The sequence below is a fragment of the Dioscorea cayenensis genome, chromosome 5 (genome assembly GCF_009730915.1).
Source record: "Dioscorea cayenensis subsp. rotundata cultivar TDr96_F1 chromosome 5, TDr96_F1_v2_PseudoChromosome.rev07_lg8_w22 25.fasta, whole genome shotgun sequence".
NCBI lineage: Eukaryota > Viridiplantae > Streptophyta > Magnoliopsida > Dioscoreales > Dioscoreaceae > Dioscorea > Dioscorea cayenensis.
Genome location: NC_052475.1, coordinates 10,394,113 through 10,419,194, shown reverse-complemented (window position 1 = coordinate 10,419,194; position 25,082 = coordinate 10,394,113). Strand labels below are relative to the sequence as shown.

Sequence of the window (25,082 nt, the reverse complement as noted above, 5' to 3'; positions counted from 1 at the left end):
GAAAAAATGACACATCATCATAATTCCCAAAACCAAGCTTTATAAAACTAGAAGGATAACGAGAGCATTTCAAAGGTTGTCGCACTTAAGACGCAATTCATTTTTCATACTTTAGTATATTCAACTTAACATTTGCATCCACTTCTCCTAGATTGCTTAACTCTATTGTCCATAGAAAGATTTAGAGATGCTTACAGGTCGTTTCTACTTAATGCTCAAGTGAAACATCAGAACTGCACTTATCCTATTAAACTTTAACTGCTCTCAAGATATTCAAAATCAATGCATTACACTTACCAAGGCTAGTATTCTAAAAGGAATTATAATGTATCAAAGAAAGAAGAACCAAAAAAAAAATTAAAATATCATCCTAACTAAATACACCAAGAGGAATCTAGCTAGGAATCTACCCCAAATAATGTATATAAGTTAATACTTTATATTTGAAATGATTGTTCTAATGCAAGGATTGAGGGGTGTGTTCTTCAAGATGTAATTCAAGCGTTCTCCAAGGATATGCCTCTAGTACTCGAACAATAGATTTAAATCGTTGGAATCTCTCTCAAAGAAAAATACAACACATCATCCCAATCCTTAAAATTCAAGGTCTGTAATATAATAAGACTACAGAGAGCATGTCAAAGCTTAGCGCACTTAAGAGATAATTCACTTTTCACACTCCTGCATGTTCAATTTAATGTTTACATCTGTTTTCCCATATATGTTAGCTTTACCTTCCGTAGAGAGTTTAAAATATTTGACCATGGTTGTGTGCTTAATACTTAGGTGAAACATATGAGCAGCTCTTAAAGTATTAAACCTGAACTGCTCTCAAGTTATTCAAATATATGATTAAACTCATCAAGCCTTGTATGCTTACAAGAGTCATAACTTATCAAATAAAGAACAACCAAAGTAAATAAAATTAAAATATCATCCTAACTAAGTACACCAAGAGGGATCCCGTTAGTCTACCCTCAATAACGGATGTAAGTAAGTTAATACTATATATTCAAAACAATGGCTCAAATACCCGAAATGAGGGGAGAGCTCTTTAAGTTGTAATTCATGCACTCGACAAGGATATGCCCCTAGCACTCGAACAATAGATTTAAATCTTTGGAATCTCTCTAAACCTAGAAGAGACTCTCAAAGAAAAATATGGCACGTAATCATAATCCTCAAAATCAAGCTCCATAATACTAAAAGGCTGTGGAAAGCCTATCAAAGATTGTCACACTTGAGACATAATTCACTTTCCATATTCTCACATGTTCAATTTATCATTTGCATCCATTTCTCTTAGATAGCTTAAGTTTACCTTCTAGAGCAAGTTATAAAGATTCTTTCCATGTCTATGTGCTTAATACTCAAGTGAAACATGTGAGATGCTCTTAAGGTATTAAACTTGAACTATTGTGAAGATATGAAAATATGTGCATTTAACTCATCAAGCTAATATACTAAGAAATGCCATTACTTATCAAACAAGAGACAAAAAAAAAAATTAATTAATTAAAATATCATGCTAAATAAATACACCAGGAGAAATCCGTTTAGGAATCTAACCTCAATAATGCATAAAAATAAGTTAATACCTTCAAATTTGGAAAAAGTGGCTTTAATGCTGGAGATAGGGGGATGCTCTTCAAGCTTGCAGCTCACACGTTATCCAAAAATATGCCCTTAGTACTAAATAATAAATTTAAATATTTGGGATCACTCTAAACGTACAAGAGACTCTCATAGAAAAATATAGCACATCACAATTCTCAAAATGGCACTCCCTAATACCAGATGCTGAGGAAAACATATCAAAGATTGTCACACTTGAGATGCAATTCGCTTTTCATTCTCCTGCATTATCAATTTAATATTTGCATCCTCTTCTGGTAGGTAGCCTAGCGCTATCTTCCACAAGAAGTTTCAAAGATTCTTCTACGTTAGTGTACATAACACTCAGGTAAAACATCTGTGCTGCACTTTAGATATCAAACCCAAACTACTCTCAAGATATTCAAATCAATGCATTAAACACATGAATGCTGGTATACTAAGAAGTGCCATAACTTATCAAACAAAGAACAACCACAATTCAAATATCATCTTAACTAGATACAGTAGGAGGGATTGCAATAGGGATCTACTCTCAATACGTAAGTAAGTTAATACCTTTTTATTCAAAACAATGGCTAAGATACCAAGAATAAAGAGAGTGTTCCTCAAGTTGTAACTAATACGCTCTCCAATGATATGCCCGTAATTCTCAAACAATAGAATTAAATCTTTGGCATCTCTTTGACATTGAAGGGACTCTTGAAAAAATTGCACATCATCACAATCCTCAAAATCAAACTCTGTAATACAAGGAGGGCTAAGAGAGCATGTGAAAGGTTGTAGCACATGAGACACAATGCGCCTTTCATACTACTACATGTTCTAATTTAACATTTACATCCACTTCTCCCAGATAGCTAAAGCTCTACATTCCGTAACAAGGTTCAACATTCTTTCATGTCTGTGTACTTAATACTCAGGTGAACATTAAAGCTACTCTTAAAGTATTAAACACAAAATGCTCATGAGATATTCAAATATGTGCATTAAACTCATCAAGGTTATTATACTAAAAAGAGTCAAACCTTTTGAGATTAAAAACAAGAAGAAAATAAATTAAAATATCATTTTAACTGAAATACACTTGGAGGGATTAAGGATTAACCCCCAATAACACATGTAAATAAGTTAATTTCTTAATATTCAAAAAAGTAGCTTGAGTACAAGAGATTTTGATCTTTTAGATCTCTCTAAACGCACAAGAGTCTCTCAAAAAAAAAATGGCAAATCATCACAATTCTCAAAATCAAGCTCGGTAATACTAGAAGGCTAAGGAGAACATGACAAAGGTTACCACAGTTGAGATGCAATTCGCTTTTCATACTCTTGCATATTCAATTTAACATTTGCATCCACTTCTCCCAGGCAGCACCTTCCGTAGCAAGGTTCATAGATTCTTCCACATATGTCCCTAATACTCAAGTGAAACATCCGAGATGCTTTTAAGGTATTAAACCTGAGTTGCTGTGAAGATATGCAAACTCGTGCATTAAACTTATCAAGGTAGGTATACTAAGAAGAGGCATAACTTATCAATCCAAAACAACCAGAAAAAAGAAATTAAAATATCAACCTAACTAAATACAACATGAGGGATCCCCTAAAGAATCTACCCCCAATAACGCATATAAGTTAATACATATATATTAAAAAAAAGTGGGTTTGGTAACAATATTGATGGGAGTACTCTTGAAGTTGGAACTCATTCATTCCACAAGAATGTGCACCTAGTACTCGAACAACATATTTAAATCTTGGGAAAAGTACAAAAAAAAAAACCTCCTGTGATTTTTTAGACTTGTAAAATAAGGAATGAGAATTTTTTTTTCAATTCTATGATATATAGTTTCCCAGATTTGTAAAAACAGGAAAAAATTGTCAACGATGTTAACTTTGTCATTTTTGACAGAGGCAAAATCATCCATTCATGTAAAAAAATCGCCACGTGGAATAAAAAAAATATAATTTTTCAACATGAATTTTTTTTATTTTCGGAATTTAATATTTTTTTTGTTTAGTAGAATTTTGGAAGAGATTAATAAACTTATATATATATATATATATGTGTGTGTGTTATATAAGTCAGTTTTTAAATTAAATAACAATTTTTCCATTTGAGTTAACGCTGTTAACGGCTTGGTAACGGTTTTTTCTCTTTTTGCAAATCTGGAAAACCACAAATCATTGAATCGGAGGAAAAAAAAACCTCACTCCATATTTTGAAAATCTCAAAAACCACAAAGGTTTTTTTGTACTTTTCCCTTACATCTTTGGGATCTCTCTAGACGTAAAAGAGGCTCTCTAAAGAAAAATTCTACACATCATCACAATCATCAAAATCAAGCTCTGTAATACTAAAAGGCCAAGAAAAGTATGTCAAAGGTTATATACTTTAGATTCAATTTGCTTTTAATACTCCTATATGCTCAAATTAACATTTGCACCCACTTCTAACTTCTCCCAGATAGCTTGACTCTGTTAGGTTATATCGCAAAAATCAAATATCATAAAAAAGGCATGCGGAAGCAATAATAAATTTGCGATATGTTCTAATTGTCTTTAATGAACACCGTAATTTAATTAAAAGACCTAAAAAATTACCTCTTAATAGTTTAAAAGTCTTTCTTTGATGTGCTAAATTTGTCTCTCGTGTTGTCGTAGATCTCCTAGCGCCGAACGAAAGTCCCACACCTCTAGATCACACGCCAGAATTAAGAGACAATCTCCTCTACTTCTCCAAATGGCGGCTAGGGTTAGAGAGGAAGAGAGAGCTTGGGGATTTTATCACTAGAGAATTTATTGATCGATTCTAGGATTAGAGAGAAGTCATATTTATAGAGACTTCATAAAACATGATAAACATTATTTAATTATGAGTCCTATTCAAAATATGAACCTTCATAATATGATAAACATTATTCAATTATGAAGTCCTATTCAAAATATAAACCTTCATAATATGATAAACATTATCATAGAAGTTCTATTAGAAATATGGGTCCCAATGTAACTAAAACCACTTTTGTCATTGAGTCCTTATAATTTTGATTATCTATTCGACTCCATCGAATTTAAATCAAAATTTAAACTTAAGACAAAAATCTTAGACCAATTTACAATTTTACTCATCCCATGAAGTAAAATTGTAAATTGACAATTTTACCCCTGCACTCAAAAACGAGACTGATTCTTTATCTCTTTAAGCGTGACTCCCTAGGTTCGTTCCGATTGGCAATGAGAGGATACCAAAGGATGTGGGTGACACCTAGCCTGCCCCGCGGCCCACGTTGCAATCCAATTGAACACGAATGAGTAGATCATTACGAACCTTTCTGTTTATGATTACCATATGTGCATAAACCTTTCGTTCTTGTATCCCAACCAAGTGAGAGCCATGGTAATTGTCAAACTCACTCAAATCGATCTATGCAAATAACTATAGTAGGGTGAGATTACCAAACCACGCTTCATGTCCCACACGATTAGTTTGACTACCTTGGTCAAGGTCTTCTAGTCTCACATACTTATAATCACATAGGATACTAACTCGTTTACTTTCGAGAAAATGAATTCCTTCTTGGTGATCACTCACAACTACTTCTTGCCCGACATAGTCGCACTTCGAGGTCGGCCCTTTCAAAAGGTAAACTGAGCCTGACGACTCTAGTAACAGACTAGACGTCACAGGTACATCGTGATCATGATACCTCATATCTAAGGTCCACTCATATGATCATAACCAACAATCCCAATCATTGACTGTCAAAGAGTAAAACTCATGTGATTGGATTGTTGCGAGTCATGTTTGAATACACCAATCCCAGTGATGTATTTATGACATATGCTCCCACTATTCCATAGTGTTCAACTAGCACTCTTCATCAAAGTATATGTCATACAAATCCTTATGAATCTTTAACGTCCAATTAAAAGATTCTCTGATTCATGAACTATTTAAGTGTATAAGTACCAAACCCTTCTAGTGCTCCCCTCTTTATCCTACAAAGAATAGAAGTTTAACTTAATACACATGGACTATGATATTCAAAACTAATTATAATGTCATCACAAGATTTATATAAACATCAAAATAAATGCCTATTAATAATAATAACAATGTATAATATAAATGAAATGCCCTAATACAAATATCCTCGTTGGCGTTCGAGAGTATAATCCTAATAGACTCTACATTTTGTTGCAAGTTTGGTAGATTCTTCCATCTTGTGTACCTAATACTTAGGTGAAACATCAAAACTACTCTCAAGATATTCAAATATGTTCATTAAACTCATCAAGGCCAATATACCAAGAAGAGCCATAACTTATGAAAAAAGAACGATCATTAAAGAAAAATTAAAATATCATCCTAACTGGATGCACTAGGAGAAATCCCAATTAGGGATCTATCCCTCAATAAAGCATGCAAGTAACTTAATACCTTTACATTCGAAACAGTGGCTCTAATACCATGAATGAAAGGAGTGTGTTCTTCAAGTTGCAATTCATGCATTTCTCAAATTATATACCGCTAGTACTCTAAACAATAGATTTAAGTCTTTGGGATGTCTTTGGACGTAGAAGAAACTCTCTCAAAGAAAAATATGGCACATTATTACAATTCTCAAAATCAAGCTCTATAATACTAGAAGGCTAAGAAAAGCATGGTAAAGATTGTCGCACATCAAAAACGATTTACCTTTCATACTTCCGCATGTTCAATTTAACATTTCCATCCATTTCTCATGGATGGCTTTCGACTACCTTCTAAAGCATGCTTTAGAGATTATTCCATATCTATGAGCTTGATATCCAGGTAAAACATCCGAGTTGCACTCAATTTATTAAGCCCAAACGGCTCTCAAGATATTCAAATTTGTACATTAAACTAATTAAGGCCAATATATAAAGAAAAATTAAAACTTTTCAAACAAAAAACAACCAAAAAAATAATCAAAATATTATCCTAACTGAATATACTTGGAGGAAATCCCGTGAGGAATCTACCCCCAATAACACATCTAAGTTAATACTTTTATATTAAAAAATGGCTTTAACATTGGGAATAAAGGGAGTGTTATTCAATTTGCAACTCAAGCATTCTCCGAGGATATGCCTCTATGAGGCTACGACTCGAACAATAGATTTAAATATTTAGGATCGATTTGGATATAGAAGACTCTCTAAAAGAAAAATAAGGCGCATCATCACAATCCTCAAAAATTAAGCTCTATAATACTAGAAGGCTGAGGAGAGCATGTCAAAAATTGTTGCATTTGAGATGCAATTCGCTTTTCACTCCTACATGTTCAAATTAACATTTACATCCACTTCTCCAAGACAGCGTAGCTCTATCGTCCATAACAAGTTTCAAAGATTCTTCCTTATCTGTTTGCTTAATACTCAAGTGAAACATCAAAGATCCTCTTAAAGTATTAAACCCGAATTGCTCTCGGGATGTTTAAATCTATACATTAAACTCATCAAAAACTGGTATACTAAGAAGAGTCATAATTTATCAAACAAAGAACCACTAGTAAAATAAATTAAAATATCATCCTAACTCAATACACCATGAGGGATCCCTTTAAAAAAATTCTACCCCCAATAATGCATGTAAGATAATACCTTTATATTCAAAATAGTAGCTCTGACATGAGCAATGAATTGAGTGCTCTTTAAGCTTCAATTCATGCGTATTTCAAAAATATGTGCATAGTACTCAAACAATAGATTTAAATCTTTGGGATTCCTCTAGACATAGGAAAGACTCTAAAAAAAAATACAGCTCATCATTATAATTCTCAAAATTAGGCTCTATAATACAATAAGGTTGAGAAGAGTGTGTCAAAGATTATCACACTTGAGACGAAAATTCACTTTTCATACACCTATATGGTCAATTTAACATTTGCATCTACTTCTCCCAAATACCTTACATCTATCTTCTGTAACAAGTTTTAAAAATTCCCCTATTTCTGTGTGCTTAATACTTAAACGAAACCTCTAAGCCGCTCTTAAGGAATTAAATCCGAACTGCTCTTAAATATGTGCATCAAACTCATGAAAGCTATCATACTAAAAAAAATAGTCATAACATATCAAACAAATAAAAAAAAAATTAAAATATCATTTAAGTTGAATACATCTGGAGGGATCCCTTTAGCAATCTAGCCCCAATAACATATGTAAGCAAGTTAATAAATTTATATTCGAAAAAGTATCTTTGATACCAGGGATAAGGAGAGTGCTCTCAAAGTTGAAATTCATACATTCCCCAAGGATATAACCCTAATATTAGAACAATATATTTAAATCTTTGAGATCCCTTTCAATATATAAGAGACTTTCTGAAAGAAAAATATAATGCATCATCATAATCCTCAAAATCAAGCTCTCTAATACTAGATAGCTAAGAAGAACATGTTCAAAGTTTGTCACATTTGAGATGCAATTTGCTTTTCATACTCCTAAATGTTCAATTTAACATTTGCATCCACATCTCCCAAATAGTTAAGCTCTACTTTCTATAGCAACTTTTAAAGATTCTTCCATGAATGTGTGCTACATACTCTAGTAAAACATTCGAGCTTCTCTTTAGGTATTAAACAGGAGCTGCTCTCAAAATATTCAAATTTGTGCATTGAATTCATGAAGGATGTGATAATGAAAAAAAGTCCTAAATTATCAAATGAAAAAGCAATAAGAAAAATATCATCTTAACCGAATACAAAATGAGGGATTCTCCTAGAGATCTACCCTCTATAACGCATGTACGTTAATACCTTTATATTTGAAATAGCGGCTTTGATATTAGGAATGAGAGAAGTGTTCTTCAAGTTGAAATTTATGTGTTCTTCAAGGATATGCCTCTAGTACTCAAACAATAGATTTAAATCTTTGGGGTCTCTCTGGACATAGAAGAGACTCTCAAAGAAAAATATGGCACATTATCACAATCTTCAAAATCAAACTCTGTCATACTAAAAGGCTGAGGAGAAAATATCAAAGGCTGTTGTACTTGATATGGCATTCACTTTTCATCCTCATGCATGATCAGTTTAACATTTGGATCCGTTTCTCCCAAATGGCTTTACCTCTACCTTCATAGCAAATTTTAAAGATTCTTCCATGTCTATGTACTTAATACTTAGTTAAAACATCCAATTTGCTCTTAAGGTATTAAAGCTGAAATGTTCTCAATATAAGCAAATTTGTTCATTGAATTTATTTAGGCTAATATAGTAAGAAAAGACATAACTTACCAAGCAAAAAACAAAAAGGATTAAAATATCATCCTAACGGAATACACCAGGTAGGATCCTATTAGGGATCTAATCACAATAACACATGTAAATAAGTTAATAATTTTATATTCGAAAAAATATCTCTGATATAACGTATGAGGGAAGTGCTCTTTAAGTTATAATTCATGAGTTTTCTAAAGATATACCCATGTACTCGAACAATAGATTTAAATCTTTGAGATCTCTCTAGACATAGAAAAGATTCTTTCAAAGAAAAATAAGGCACATTATCACAATCCTCAAAATCAAACTCTTTAATACTAGATGGCTGAAGGGAGCATGCCAAATGTTGCCGCACTTGAGATGCAGTTCTCTTTTCATACTCCTATGTGTTCAATTTAACATTTACAACAACATAATATTTAGGCAAAGTAAATGTAAATGTTAAATTGAATACACATGAGTATGAAAAGCGAATTGCGTCTTAAGAGCGACAACCTTTGCTATGATCCCCTCAACTGTCTAGTATTAGAAAGCTTGATTTTGAGGATTGTGATGATGTGCCGTATTTTTCTTTTGAAAGAGTCTTTTCTATGTCTAAAGAGATTCCAAATATTTAAATCTATTGTTCAACTACTAAGGGCATATCTTTGGAGAACGCATGAATTCCAACTTAAAGAGCACTGCCCTCATTCATCATATCCAAGCCATTATTTTGATTATGAAGTTATTAACTTACATGCATTATTGGGGGGTAGATCTCTAACAAAATCCCTCATTGTGTCTTTAGTTAAGATTAAATTTTAATTTCCTTTTTCTGGTTGTTCTTTCTTTAATAAGTTATGACTCTTCTTAGTATACCAGCCTTAATGAGTTTAATGCTCAAATTTGAATATCTTGAGAGCTATTCATGCTTAAAACCATAAAAGCATCTTGGATGTTTCACCTGAGTATTAAGCACCATAAAAAGTTGCTACATAAAGTAAAGCTAAACCATCTAAGAGAACTGGATGCAAATGTTAAATTGGTCATATAAGAGTATGAAAAGCAAATGACACCTCAAGTGTGACAATCTTTGACATGTTCTTGCTCAACCTTCTAATATTACAGAGCTTGATTTTGAGGATTATGATAATGCCATACTTTCATTGAAGGAGTCTCTTCTACATCTAGAGAGATGCCAAAAATTTAAATCTATTATTCGAGCACTAAGGGCACATGCTTGGAGTACGCATGAATTGCAAGTTGAAAAACACTCCCCATTATTCTTGGTATTAGAACCACTGTTTTGAATATAAAAATATTAACTTATTTACATGCGTTAATAAGATTAGATCCCTAACAGGATCGCTCCGAGTTTATTTACTTTGAATGATATTTTAATTTATTTTTTCTGCTTCTTTATTTGATAAGTTATGAATTCTCCTAGTATACCACCATTGATGAGTTTAAAGCTCAAATCTAAAAATCTTGAGAGCAATTGGTGTTTAATAGCTACCCCAAAGATTTTACCTTATTGCAATTGATAGTTATGAAATTAGAATATATTGAAATAAATTAGAATTAATAACTATCCCCCAAAATTAAGCTTAATATAATGGATAACTATAAAAATTAATAATATAAACAAAATACTATATAAATACCAAATTTTAATTATGACAAATAAATTAGAACATAAATTCTTTTTGTGTTATACAACTCATTTTGTATAATCAAAGGATTATTTATATAAACATAAAAATTACTGCTTTTAAATTATCATTTACTAAATTATTATTTTATATTAAATACTTTGAAATTTTTAACCATATTTATAATAATGTTTATAATATTTTAATATTAATTTTAATAGTATTTAAACACCACATCAGCTACTCAAACATAAACATGACAGACATTAGGCCAAGAATCAATTTTTTTTCCAAAAACAAATAATAGAAAGGCCTCCAGTTAAAAAAAGAGTAATGCTATATAGAGCGAAGCAACCACACGAACCAGCCACACGATTGATGTGGTTGGTGACATGACTGCTTTTCTTTATTTTTAATTTTTAAAAATTAAAAATAAAAAATAAAAATAAAAATAAAAACGCAAAAAGAAAACTTTGCCTCTCTCTCTCTCTCTCTATCACTCTCTCTCTCTCTCGTCTTCTTTCTCTCTTGCACCCCCGCTCCCGGTGCCGCTTCCCTCTCTCCTGCACTCTGTTCCCGGCCACCGCTTTCCTCTCTTGCGGCACGAGTCCCACAACAGCCACACCCCTCTCTCCAACACCCTCGCTTGCTCCCCGCCCGCCGCTTCCCTCTTTCCTGCACACCCGCTCCCGGTGCCGCTTTCATCTCTCCTGCATCCCGCTCCCGAGCCGCCACTTCCCTCTCTTGCGGCATGAGAAAAGGGAGCGCGGCCGGGGTCTCATGCCGCATGAGAGGAGGGAGAGCAGCGGCCAGCGATGTGACTTAAAAGAGAAGCTAGAGCACAGACAAATGAAACGCTTCCCTCTTTTTATTTGATACTGTGCCACTTAACATGTGGAATTGTTTTCCGGTCCAAATTTCTTCGCCATCATAAGAACAATTGCTCGAGAAATTGCCTTTAAGAACTTCGGCAAAATCCTCTACCTTTGCAGATATCCGATTTCTTTGATTATACAAGTTGAAGAAGGCAAGATATATTTCTCCTGCACAAAAGAAAATGCCAGTTTCATTCTAGAAGGAAACAATCCATTGCCCTATCGAATTTGCATCTTGCTATACATTATACGGATGAAGAGCAGGATAAATTAAATAACTCATACTTATTCTACAAAGATGGCAGAATAAAATATCTGAGAAAAATATTTCAAATGTTATCAACTAATTGAAATGATAAGATGGTTCATTACAAGAACATGTATTTGATTCACCAAATACATCATTATTCCATACTCTGTCAAATGTATGGCACAACCCAATCATTATTTAGAAAACTCATAAAAAAGGTTTTAAAAAAAAAAAAGAATAGACAGAAAGATACATGCAGAAAAACAATAACCAATAAGATCAAAAATACTAAATCACAACACAAGTTTGGGTTGGAAGCCATAGATAATATGGACTGTATTTTCTATAATGACAGACAAATTAAACACACATTTAACTCAGGATTCCTGTTCTTGAAATTAGACAAAGGATTAGTTGAACTTGAAAATTTAATTGATAAGCAATCAAATTTGATTGCTTTGGGCAGTACTAAATAATACAGTGGTAACCCTATTTAATTCCTATAGAATTAACATATCGACCTTGTATCAGACAATTACTTTTTGATTAAACATATTTCGCTATATGATGATACATGAGAATCAATCCTACATAATGACAATGTTGATACAAGATGGCTCTTTGGACAAAATAGCCATAAATTTCAAAACATTTTATTCAACATGTTTAGTGTAAGGGCTGTAGCTCTTATGGCTGGTCATGATCCTTATTTTGTGCCCAAGTAACCAAGACTGGTTGGATGACTTGGGCGGGGGTGAATCTGTGCCCAACTATGGCAGCTTGATCAAGCGAGCGAGACAGGCAGGCAGGCAGCTTGCAAGCTTACAGCCATGCGGACTAGGCAGTGAGTAACAAGTGCATGGCCATGGGCACTTGGCCGAGTGAGTGAGAGTGGCGTCCCGTGCAGCCAAGGACCAAGACTTAGTGGCGCACACGGGGACAAAGGCTGACAGGCACCTGATCATGGACATATGCAAGCAATCACCCGCATGACCAAGGCTGACAAGCACATGGCCACGCTAGACAGGTGCATGGGCTAGGGAGGCAGCCCCGTGACCGAGATGCACACGCACGACTGAGGCCGATAGGTGATGGCCGAGGTGCGCGTGCACATGGCTAGGACAGATGCACATATGGGCATGACAAGCCGGCGCCTGGCCAGGCAGATGCACAGTAAGGCTGGAGCTGCAGTAAACGAGGGGATAAGGATGGATGAATAATGTCATCTCCAGTGTTACTGTGACCGTTGACTTTTTGTGAGCCCCCGGATGTGAGTCATCCTAGTCGTGCCTTGTGTTTGGGATAAACCATAAAAAAGTTCCCTAACCCCCATGTAGCACTCAGTGAAAAATCTTGATTATGAGAGTCTTGACCTTGGTTGTAGAACATTTTCCTCATTCAACAGAGAGGGTTATCATTTCTCTCTTATACTTGGTCTCTCTTTACTTGTTTGCTCACTCTTTTGCATGCTTGCACTGTGTTAACGGCGGCCAATTTGCCTAACTAACCTCTGGAGACTAACTTGCTATTGGGAGATAGCCAAATGCCGCGTGGGCCACTGAGGGCGCCAGTCACATCCATGACAGTTAGTATGGTTTGTTATAACCATAATAAAAATAAGAAAAAAAAAACAAGTTCATTCATTTATTATTTATTAATAGAATGAAGGATATAGTCAACCTAATGGATAAATTTTCAACTTCTCTGCTTTATGAAGGCAATGCCAAATAAAGTCTCTATATTTTCATATGATGATGCCATTAGTGAAGAATTATCATAAAACTTGCTTATATTCACATGATCATATGTGGATTCAAGTCAACCACTAGATTACTGTATCCATTCCGCAAGCATGTTCAGCACTTTCCTTCAGTCACTCGTCGGATAATCTCTCAGTGTTACTGTCATATCCAAATCACTTAGCTGTCACAAGAAGATCTAGTCCAATAGTTATAATTGCTAGCTTTGTGGAAAGAATTAAATCATCTAACTAGAATATGAACACAAGCAATGGACTTCATGGAAGTCTTTCCTCATATGAAACAACCATGTCGTTGTATCACTACAGTTTATTTGACATTGAGCTGGGGTGAATTTATCAATCAGACTTCCAGATCCAGCTCAGAGAACTCTTGAATGCTGGTGAAATATTTCCGTAAACATCTTATATTTTGTGACAGAGACATAACAATTTATTGACCATTTGTTTTGCCTTGATATTTATCAATATAGGAAAATGAATCATGCACTTCATAGTTATTGAAAATACTTGGACAAATTTTTGATATGCAACAAATGAATATAGTGACAAAACTTCGGTCCAAATTCGTCATGTATACTGTGCAATCTATCCAAAACAATATAGTTTATAAGCAAAATGCACAAGATTAACCAACAGGGGCTATTGGATCAAAGCATCCATGTTAATAAGATCATGTTCTAATATATGCTAATTAGACTGATCGTTCAGTGAACTCATTAATTGATATCATTAAGATCTCTGTATGAATGTGTTTACAAGAACTAAGCTGAGGGCCAGTTCAAGACATAACTATATATACTTTACTCATCTAAACAAAAAAGACATGCCCTAATATAAATAATGTGAATGAAATGACAGAAACCCAAAAGAGAGGCGATTTTGCAGTAGATAACTTATAGAAGACGCAAAAAAGAGTAATGCTAGATCTGAGGGTATCCAAAGGGGATGTGAACTTAGAAATAATGAAGCAAGAAATGCTATAAAGCTTTTATTTTGCCATATATAATATAAATCTACACAAAACTTGAGTCACAGAGGATGGCAAATTTAGTAACTCCTAGAAATGAGTTGGATTGTGGATAAGTCCTTAGTGCAGATAGATCGTACATGATATTACCCTACCAACAACTTGACTCAGAAAGCCTGTAGTTACACAGTAATTATTAGAAATATCAGATGTCTACATATGGATATGCAAGAGAACCAATGGAGAATTAAAATATAGGCATAAATTTATAAACAAAGATATGATCATTACAAATTCCCATCAAAATCTCATTAAACTAATGCTTATGGATATGCTTCAGACAATATATTAAAAAAATTAATTTACCATAAAAGGAAATGTTATGGGAAAACTCGCAGATCATGTTCATGTGAAATGATGTGCCAATGCATCAAAATAATGGCAAGCATAAAGAATATAATTTATAGTATCAGCAAAAATGGTAGAATGAGCAGATCCAAGCAGTAGTTAAACTGCATAGAATAGTCGTAAGAAGTGAAAAGAGTAATAAAATCAAACAAAACATAACAGCCTGAAGAGGATACTCACAAAGAAGAGGGAAATGAAGAATATATCTATGAATAAAATGAGACGCATATAAAATTTCAAACCAAAAGATATACTTTTTGTCAATGATCATGGTGTAAGAAAATTAAGAACTCAACAATTTTAATAATCTAATGAAAGCTATACAAGTTAAGCTAAAACCCAGCACTTTTGAACTAAACAACCCTAAAACTGTGAAAAGCTATTAAGTTTTATGTGATGGTAAATGTTGAGTGGGAGATTTAAGATTAAAGTAGGATTTATGAAGTTACATTAACCTCTTTATTAAGATTCTCAAAATACTGCACATAACTAGCTCATGCTTTAGGCAAGGATATTCATTCTCTACTATATTTTCCCCAAACTCAATTCAAAAGTTGAAACTCACAAGCTCAAGTGGAATACTGTCAGGCTATCAGTTAGACTTGGGCTAGCATAACACAATAGCCCTAATTATGGATAACATCAAGAGGGAGGAGTGAATTTGTCCTCACAATAAATCATATAGCTATTGCTGCACTTCAAGATGGAGGTCAGAGGGCATAGCGGCTGATGGCTGGGAAAAATTGGAGCAGGTTTCCTATTATTGCATTGGTAGAACTAGTCAAAATTTGGATGGTCCAATTTATCATACTACTGGTACGCCCCTTGCATATCTGTGTCTTGTACTGTTGTGGAATTGATGGGGGTCTAGCAATGGTGGGACATGTGCATCAGCTATCTACCCAGTGTATTTAATGCAACAAGTAAACTTTAAGAACACATCTCTAGAAATTTAGCACACATTGTAAGATTTCCATTAAATGAATTCCATCAATTTGCTTTCAAGTCATCAATCTCCATTATTCAACTCCTAAAGGTTAAACAAATCATAGAATAGATTTAATTAATATATACTAGGGAATTCATTCAGTTACATCAACAATGATGATTTCATGCTTGAATGCATCTATTTTGGTGTCCCAATATCTAACTACTTTTGGAAATGCAAAGTTGTGACTGAACAGTCTATGGTTTTTGGATGTAATAGAAGTGCCTTTCAGCTTATTATATAAGGAGAATTTAAAAAAAAAAAGAGGGGCACGGTGATCTAAAAATCCAATAAAATGACTGCAACAATGCTAACACATAAGCTTCAAAGTGGTTTTTTGCTTTTCTATGAATCAACAGTGAGATGAGAAGTAATATACTAATGTGACAGTCAAACAGAGAAAAGGAGGGTCTGTGTATGATTACATCACATTTGAATAATCGAAGAAATTAGCCTAGAGAACTTAAAATCACATCAAAGCATTTTTCAGTATTACAAGGATATTGCAAAGCAGCAGTACAAATAACAAGAATTGGATTTTCTTTTAACATCAATCTTACACAAACTATGCCATTGGTGAGGACTCTAAAATAACATATAAATAATGAAAGTTCCATTGAAGCATAAACATGTTTTGAAACATCAAATACAAGATCTTTCCCATCAAACAAAAAAGACCAAACCATCACTTATTTGGATACTGAAACTGCACTATGAATAAAAACTAAAATTTTTAAAACCAAGAAGTTTTGATATGGATGCATCATCGTTGAGTTAAACTTATATATTTAGAATATTACTGCTTGTAGAATTGAACCCTTTTCAAATGAAATCAATAACCAAAATGCAATTTTAGGAAGACTAGGTCCACTACAAAAATGAGGTAATATCTCAAAAATTGCACTGACCTCTTCTTCCAGTTGCAATCCAAGAACGAATATTACCAGCATCCACATTGACTGTATCAATAACTGAGTCAGTTCCTCTACCTTTAAGCTCAGCAACAGATAATAGACATGCATGTGCAGCACAACTGCAACTAATATCTAAGAATTACCTTTCTTTGGGACAATAACTGCACACAAACCAGAAATAAGATCCACAAGTGTTCCATCATTATTTAACCCCCACCTCTGCAGCTCAATTAATGTTAGTTTCAAACTCATTTGTGTGAACAGAAAAAACAATGCTTAGTAAACCTTGAAATTTAAAAAAATCATAACCAAAATTGTCAGATTAGAACCTTAGGAATGATAAATTTTAAGTCATTGCTATTATGTTCATTGCCATGACATTTCTGAAAATAGAAGTGGATCATCCATGATAAATAAAAAGAAAAGGCTGCAAATATACAAATTAAGGACCAACAAAATATCTATGAAGAGGCATCCATAGAAATTGTGCATTAAAAGAATGACAATATCAACCCACAAAAGCCAAGCAGTCTCCATGATATTCCAATATGTTTAACAATGTTTTTCTATACTGCTCAATTAAAGGTGAGTATCCAAGTCTGAAATACATGTCAATCAGCCAAATCCAAAGTAAGAGCAAAAAGAAAAGTTTTCAGCATTTACTGTAAGGACTAGTCAGGGCGCTATAGGATTCACCTTTTTCTTTTCAGCCCAAAAGTGCTTTATTTATAAGTAAAGCACTTTTAGGTCCAAATGATGATATTTGGATTCACTTATTAAGGAAAAACAGAACCAGTGGAAAACACAATCTTTTGGACCAAATGTGGATATTTTGGTGCTTCTGAAAAAGCAATTCTAGGGCTTAAAAAAACCACTCGAGCTAGTTCTTTTGGACCAAAAGTACCCTTAGGAAAATAAGTTTTTACCTTTTGTCCCTCTCATATATATCCATCAAACATACCTAACTTTCTTCTTCTCTCCCGTCCCAGCTGAAGAAAGGTCCCCCATCTCATTTCTCCACATGGGTTTAATATGAGGTTTTACCAAGGCTTTTAAAACCGGCTCGGGCTTTGACCCAAAGAAAGTCAAGGGTTTGGGATCGAGGAGTTCAACTAGGTTGAACCGAAGTTAAACCATGGACAATAATTTTATCAAAATTAATTTATATATTAATTATATAGTCAAAATATCAAAATGGTTCCTATATTTTGCGTTTTCCACCCTTTTAGTCCCTCTAATATAAAATCAGCCTTTTGGTCCTCGTATTTGTATTTGCACATTTTTGTTTTTTTGGTCCCTCCAATTGACGGATCTACCCTTTTGGTCCTTCCCGCTGATGAACTGGAAGGACCAAAAAAGCCAAAAATATACAAATACGAGGACCAAAAAGGTGAATTTTACAGCTAAAGGACGAAAATGTGCAAATGCGAAGACCAAAAGAGCTGATTTTATATTAGGACTAAAAGGGCAGAAAACACAAAATATAAGGACTATTTTGATATTTATACCTAATTATGTATGATAAAAAAATCAAATATTGCAAAATAAAAAAATGAAAATATGACTTTTAAAGTTTAAGTAATTACGTCATATAATAAATTTTCAAGCACACCAAATCCAAGTACACCAAGCAATATAAACATAAACTAGTTCAAATCTCCACAAATTAAAACATAAATTTGAAACACACAACTAAGAAATTCATAACTTCAGAAACATAAACATGTTCACATCCATAAATTCAAATACAAACATGATTTTGTCTATATCAATCAAGTCTATGTAAAACAAATTACAGAGTATGTTGCCAAATGTTAAATAGGGGTTTAACAAAGTTGAGACACAAAAGTTAAATTGTAAATATCAACAACATACTATACACTAAAGTATCTAGCGTTGCTTCTAACCTCTTGAAGGCTTCTTATCATAGGATTATGCCATTATGCTTTCATTTGTTAATTCTCTCATTATAGTTTACTGCCAATGACATTGTGAACTAGGATTAGTTGCTTTCTTGTTTCTTCAGAAAAAAGATTAGTAGCTTTCCATTTTTTTTTTTTAATTCATTGAGTTCATATGCATAGCTCATACGTACTTGCATACTAAATAAAGCCTTTCAAAACTTTTGCTGTTTAGCATTCATATTGACTAAGGCACAACAATATTAGCTTGAAACTAAACATTGATGTCTGATTTTCATCTTCGCATTATGATTTCTATATATCAAAGTTGATTTTATTGTTGAAAGATAAGTCAGGGGTTCAAACAGGAGATTTTAATTATTGTTGGTACTGCCATTTTTATTTAATTAAACATGATGCTTATGCATTAATTCTCTTTTACCTAAGGACTATACAATTATGCAACAAATAATCATGCACACAGAATACCACCACAAAGACCTGGAATCTAGATGTGCAATTTGCTAATGGTGAGAGAACTGTTAAGACATAATGGGACGAGAGGATCACAAAAGTACTTTTTAAGATAAGTGTGGATGAAGGTAAGAGCCAGGAGCATTTCCCATCTATGTTTCACCAAAAAAAATATTGGGTAAATATTATTCACAAATTCAAGCAACTTATGTGCAAAATCAACTAAAGAACAAGTGGAATGCTTTGAAGAAAGAATTCAACCTATGGGCAAAACTTACTGAAAAGCAAACAGACCTTGGATGAGATCCGCTAAAGGAGACAGTCCAAGCATCAGACGAGTGGGCCGAGGCAAAAGGAAAAGTTCGTGTACACTTTCAAGTTCTAAATTTCCTAATTTACATATATGATGCTTTATATTTTCTTGTACTAATCATTGAGTACTTTATTAGAATGTAAAAGAGAATCCAAGAGTATTTGAAGTGGAGACATGAGGGATCCTCACTGTCTAGAAGCACTTTTACATAAATTCACCCAAACACATATAAGAAAAATTAGAAGTGGCTCTTAACTTGCTGTTAGAAGCACTTATACATTTGGCATCCAAACAGAAAATTTTTGTACAAACACTTATGGAATAAACACTTCTAAGTCAGTCAAGCACTTTTTGACAAGTAAATCCAAACGGGCTGTAAATCTCAATAAACAAGCATAAACATGAAACTTAAAAAACCATTGCCATAAAATCAAAATGCATGGCATTTCTCATGATAAAAATATGTGCCTTAAAAGATATTTGGATCCACTTTCTATATCTAACTTCTATAATAATTCATTTGGATGATAATAAAAGAAAAGTAGTTTGCTATTCTTTCAGGTAAAGACTATTTGGCATCTCCTATGTTAGATAAAGTTCCAATGCTGTCTAATACTTCACAGGAAGAAAGAAAATCTATTTTCAAGGACTAAAGCCACTAGCATCAGATCTTCAGTTTGTATCTATCTGTAATCATCCTCTGGATCGTATTAGAAGTATAACTTCAATTTTTAAGCCAGAAGAAAATGATTATTTCTTCACATTAATTAGATGTAAGCTTCCTCAAATGCTTTCTATGGGAGAAAGAAGTAACCTATTTTTAATTCACTGATATGTTAACTAAAACACAGAATCTTTTCTGCTTTCACTACACTATACAAGAAAGTACCAATACCTTAAATTCAAAAAGTAACTCTTTATTGAACCAAAGGGTTCTAAAGTATAATGTCATATATTCTCAGCACAATTCTGCTAGGGGTAAACACCTAGCCCCAGATACCTATAAATAAAATTTTTATTGGTTGTTCAGATTGCATGTAAGCTTGTGCCTGTTCATAATTTCATATTTTTGGCACATATCATGATCTATAAGAAGCAAATATAAATGCAGATACCAGAAGTAGAGCAAGATATAAAAATGGAACGATTTTTATATCATCCCACCGTATTCACAGTCTTCCCGCAAGGATGTAAGGAAACACTTCTTATCTCAGAAGCAGAAAGCTTTCTGTTCACAGATATACCCAAGCAAGTGTTTGCTGTTGAACTCATCGATAATTGAAAAGTTTCTGTCTCCTCCTGCTTGTATTTTATCTTTTTGTCTCTGCATTATGTAATCATTGAGAAACAAGGTCATATACACATAAGATAATACACAGAACAGAACAAAGTAAATGAAGGACAATGTCAATGATCCTTGCCTTTTGTATAGACAATAAGACTTGACACCAGTGCTGTTTGTGTCAAACAGCCAACAAATCTGATCTAGGTCTCGATCAAATGATGAAATAGTCCACCTCTTTGCCTTGTCATCCTCGCAGCTGCTTGTGCTGAGTATGTTGTTTTCAGCATTATTCTGATGAACTAGATTCATAAATCTATGGGGTAAAGAACGAAGTCTATTTCTGCGCATTTTTGTTGAAAACACATAGGGGAACTGTATCAAATTTATAAAATAAAAAAAAGCAACAATAGTAAGTTAGTCAGTTGATAAGCTTCAAATAGAGAAGATACCCCTTTTCCAAGTTCAAACAGTAGTATAATGAACAAAGAAAGGAATTAGTGATCAAAACCTCCATATTGCTTGAGCTGTAATGATTTATCTCTAACAGTGTAGGATTTGTAATGAGATTGAAGGTACTTCCATCAAGATGCCTTAGATCTCCTCCAAACATGAGAGGTGACTTGGACATAGACCACAGTGTCATCTATGCAGAGATTTTTATTATCAATAATATATATATATATATATATATATATATATGCAAATAGCATTTTTTAGGGATATTGCTAAAAGGAAAGGGTCCAGCAAACCTGTGTTCTCTGCTCATCCAATGTAAGATAACATTTCCTATGAGGACCCTGTTGCACACCTGTAGGAAATTTGCTTCCAAATTAGTGAAAGACAGCATTTTCATGTCTAATTAAATTCATAGGAAAAGAAAAGTACGAAAATATAGCATAAAACAACATATAAGACAATTCAATACAGTAATAAGATATCTTTAAACTACTAAAATCTCTAAAATTAAAATGTAATCATCCTTCAGACCTTACAATTCAGCATGTTATTCAGTGTTCACCATATAGCAGGTAAAGAATGAGTGCAGAAGACAGGTTTTAGAACATTGTCACTAAGGAGATTCTCTTACTTGGATCAGTAAGCCATCCAAGTGGCAACATGTCTAAATCTGGCCAAGACCTGCCATTCAACCCCTCAGCTCCAATTTTATTGGCAGCAGCAAAAGTCCTGAAAGGGCAAAGGTATGCATAAAAATATAAAAGGCCAAACACAAATGGGAGATTCACAAAACCATATTCTACCTTGAGACATCAAAATGAGCAGCAACATCTTCCCACTTATCCCAATCATCACCAGTTATCCTATACATGTTTACATGATTACTGATGCCATTACTCATGGATGGCATTACTTGTTCTCCAGGAGATAAAGAGAGTACCACTGGGCGGTCAAGCTCTTGTAAGAGCTGCAGAAGGGATATTTTTGTAAGAGGAAATCTGCTTTCTGAAAAATATTGATCACCCAAAACATTGCTCAAGTAGATAGTTGGTTTAGTGATGTACCTCTGATACTGTAATTATTTGTTTGGCATCCAAATCAGTACCAAAGACGCAATCAAGCTTAACTGAACAAGAAGCATAATTACGAAAACAAGGTGAGTGCTAATTTATATTAACTGTGTCCTTAAAGTCGCTATAATATTAAAACAACCCTGTTAATATCAAAGAGACTATATATTTACTAATTGCCAAGTAGGTGTCAAAGAATTCGAAGTGAGGAATAATTCACATGTTGGAGTAAAGCAGAGAAATTTGACCGTCACCAGACCTTGAAATAGAAGTTCTACTAATGGACAGCAGCGCAGATGAGAAGAAACCCCTCCACATACATAAAGTTTAATAAATTTAACCTACTAGAAAGCAAGCCTTGTACAGTACGCCGCCGCATTTTGTTTATTGCAATTTATTATTAATGAACACTTGATAAAGTGTTATAACATAAGTCATGTTCATTGTCTGCAATGATAGCTATAAACTTATAAAATCCATACAAAGACATTGAATGAAGTGCCTTTCTTATTGATTTTCAATCATTTTCAATTATACCTATATATGTGGGTCTCAGTGGAGGGTGTGCGTGTATCAGTGCATAGAGAGGGAAAAGTTATGCAGGCGTCGTTTATTACCAAAATCAACACCCCACTGAGCATACTGGCGGTACAGAGACCTCAAGAAGGCTCTTCCGGCTGCCAAACTTGTATCAACACTCATAAATCCCTTGTCCATCCATTTACATGTCATATTTTTCAACCCTATATCCCTGGCCCGCCATGTTCGGCCATCCTTCTTGTATGCGCCGCCCTATGCATAGGAGAATTTCATTGATTATAAGGAAAGCATGATAAAAGATAAAGATTCTCCATAGAAATAACATACACCAATAGACATCATGAGGAATTCATCACCAAATAAGAAAAGCATGCTGAGCAGATAAAATTGCCTCCATAAATCATTAATATTAAATTCCATAAGTCAAGAAAATTACCACATTGCAGAAACAACAGGAATGATAGGTGTTTCTCTGTTTGTCAATATCACAATATATATCATTTCTAGTCCAATGATTAATCACATTCCAAGTGCAAACAAAGGATATGTGTTTTTGTGGTTGCCAATATCACAATATATATATATATATATATATCATTTCTAGTCCAATGATTAATCACATTCCAAGTGCAAACAAAGAATTTGGGAGGATTCTCTTTAATTCAACAGTATCCAGGTTTGGCCATAAGACATGCAGGTCAGCATAAATATGATAAAATCCACAAAACCTAAAGATTACAACATTGATAAGTTTACAACTAAAGCAGAGAAAACATACAGTGTCAACATCTAAGATGGGTGTGTTGGCATCAACTGCTTGAACACTTATTCCTGTCATGACATGGATGCCAAATTTCAAACCCATCTTGTGAACAATTTGGGCCACTTCCTTGAACCCATTACCACCTTTGGATGAAGGCCACCTATCAGGGTCAGGACAGACCCTTCCCCATGGATCGATGTTATCATAGCCATATGCATTTGCTGAAGACCCATTTACATTCTTTCTATACCAAAGATAGTCTACCACAGCATACTACATGAAATTTGGAAACCAAAAAACGCAAATTAATATTGTTAATGAGTGTTCTTCCAAAGGAGCATGAGCATCTGAGTCAATTACTAATCATTAAAAAAAGGCTGCAATAGTACCTCATATCCATATTGAAGAAGCCTCCTGGATAAAATTTCAGCATTATATAGAAATGCATCTTCATCAATCACCCATGAGAAGGAATCATAGGAGTTCCAGCCTCTAGGCGGCAACATTGCAACCTCCCCTGCTTCACTCACTGATTTAACTTTATATAACTCCCTGAGAAATTAATGCAGCATCAAAAGATCAGATTTACACCAAGTTTAACCTAATTCCGTTAACCCAAACTAAATCTAAAGAAAATGATCTTCTTCAAGAAATTGTACTAAAAGGTTGAAGAATTTAACTCTTACAGATGAAATAATCAATTCTTCTTATAAAGTTTATAAAAACAGAAGTAGCAAACACTGAAAGTGCCCAGACAGAATTTTACGCGCGCACACACACACACGCAAAAAGGAAAATTCGTTTTATTCTTAAAGAAAAAACAGACTCTTTGCAATGGCCACTTGAAACATGATGCAAATTGATAATCTTTCCGCTGCCACTAAGCATTTCAGTTCATCAACCGAAAAGAAAAAACACCCAAATGATCATGAGCAGAGAAAATCAAACACCTGCAGATGAGGCTGACAAGGATAATGAAAGAAACAGAAGCTCTCATTGATGCGAGAGACGAAGGAATTCCCATCGAGATTGAGCTAAAACAGGCCTTGCTACTTGATACTTGCTAGATTATGGAGCAGAAGCGAACAAAAACTCAAGAGACCTCAGCTATCAGTGAGCCATGCCTTAACCATAAAGCTCAGGAGCACTGAGAAGCCGACAGGGACATGAAGGAGGACGGGAAAGCTGCTAGGTGTCGCGCAGTGGCAGTGTATAATGCGTGTAGCCGCTGAAATAGTTAATGCCTACCCTATAGAATTTTTATAATTTATTACCAATGTAAACTCTACAATAATGTCATATATGCAGAAAAGTTGTTTGCTTTCACATGAACCAAATGGCTTTCAGATAAAAATATTATTTTATAATTTTTTTTTTTTTTTAAATTTAAAATATTGTATTCATCCTCAATTAAATAATTTTTTTTCCCTTTATACTCTCAATTTTTTGTTATTATCTTGTTATTGGTTTTCTTTTTTATTCACATCATCATAATGGTTGAGAGGTTAAGACATATGACTCTGTGGGTTCCTTTTTTTCCACCCGGCCTTTAATTAGGGATTGACCGGTTAAAAAGCATGGATCACAAATTAAAATTTAATTTTTTTTTTATATTTCA

At 33.9% G+C, this 25,082-nt stretch overlaps 1 protein-coding gene across 1 annotated transcript; it reads right to left on the bottom strand.

Annotated features, from left to right (window-relative positions):
* Positions 1–10,960: 10,960 nt before the first annotated feature.
* Positions 10,961–24,687, bottom strand: LOC120261085. Its single transcript, XM_039268764.1, has 14 exons — positions 24,415–24,687; positions 23,854–24,016; positions 23,480–23,737; positions 22,779–22,953; positions 22,156–22,217; positions 21,895–22,058; positions 21,723–21,820; positions 21,385–21,443; positions 21,144–21,278; positions 20,772–21,007; positions 20,515–20,674; positions 16,806–16,881; positions 16,657–16,707; positions 10,961–11,541 (listed from the first exon to the last, which is right to left on the bottom strand). The coding sequence occupies exons 1-14, from the start codon at positions 24,486–24,488 to the stop codon at positions 11,333–11,335; spliced, it is 1,920 nt and encodes a 639-aa protein (XP_039124698.1). The 5' UTR covers positions 24,489–24,687; the 3' UTR covers positions 10,961–11,332.
* Positions 24,688–25,082: the final 395 nt, after the last annotated feature.

Coding starts and splice junctions, on each gene's coding strand:
- LOC120261085 (XM_039268764.1), bottom strand. CDS start 24,488: ATGGGAATTCCTTCGTCTCTCGCATCAATGAGAGCTTCTGTTTCTTTC. Junction 24,017..24,414: donor CTTGTCAGCCTCATCTGCAG/GTGTTTGATTTT, acceptor TTAATTTCTCAG/GGAGTTATATAAAGTTAAAT. Junction 22,059..22,155: donor AAATAATTACAGTATCAGAG/GTACATCACTAA, acceptor TCCCTTCTGCAG/CTCTTACAAGAGCTTGACCG.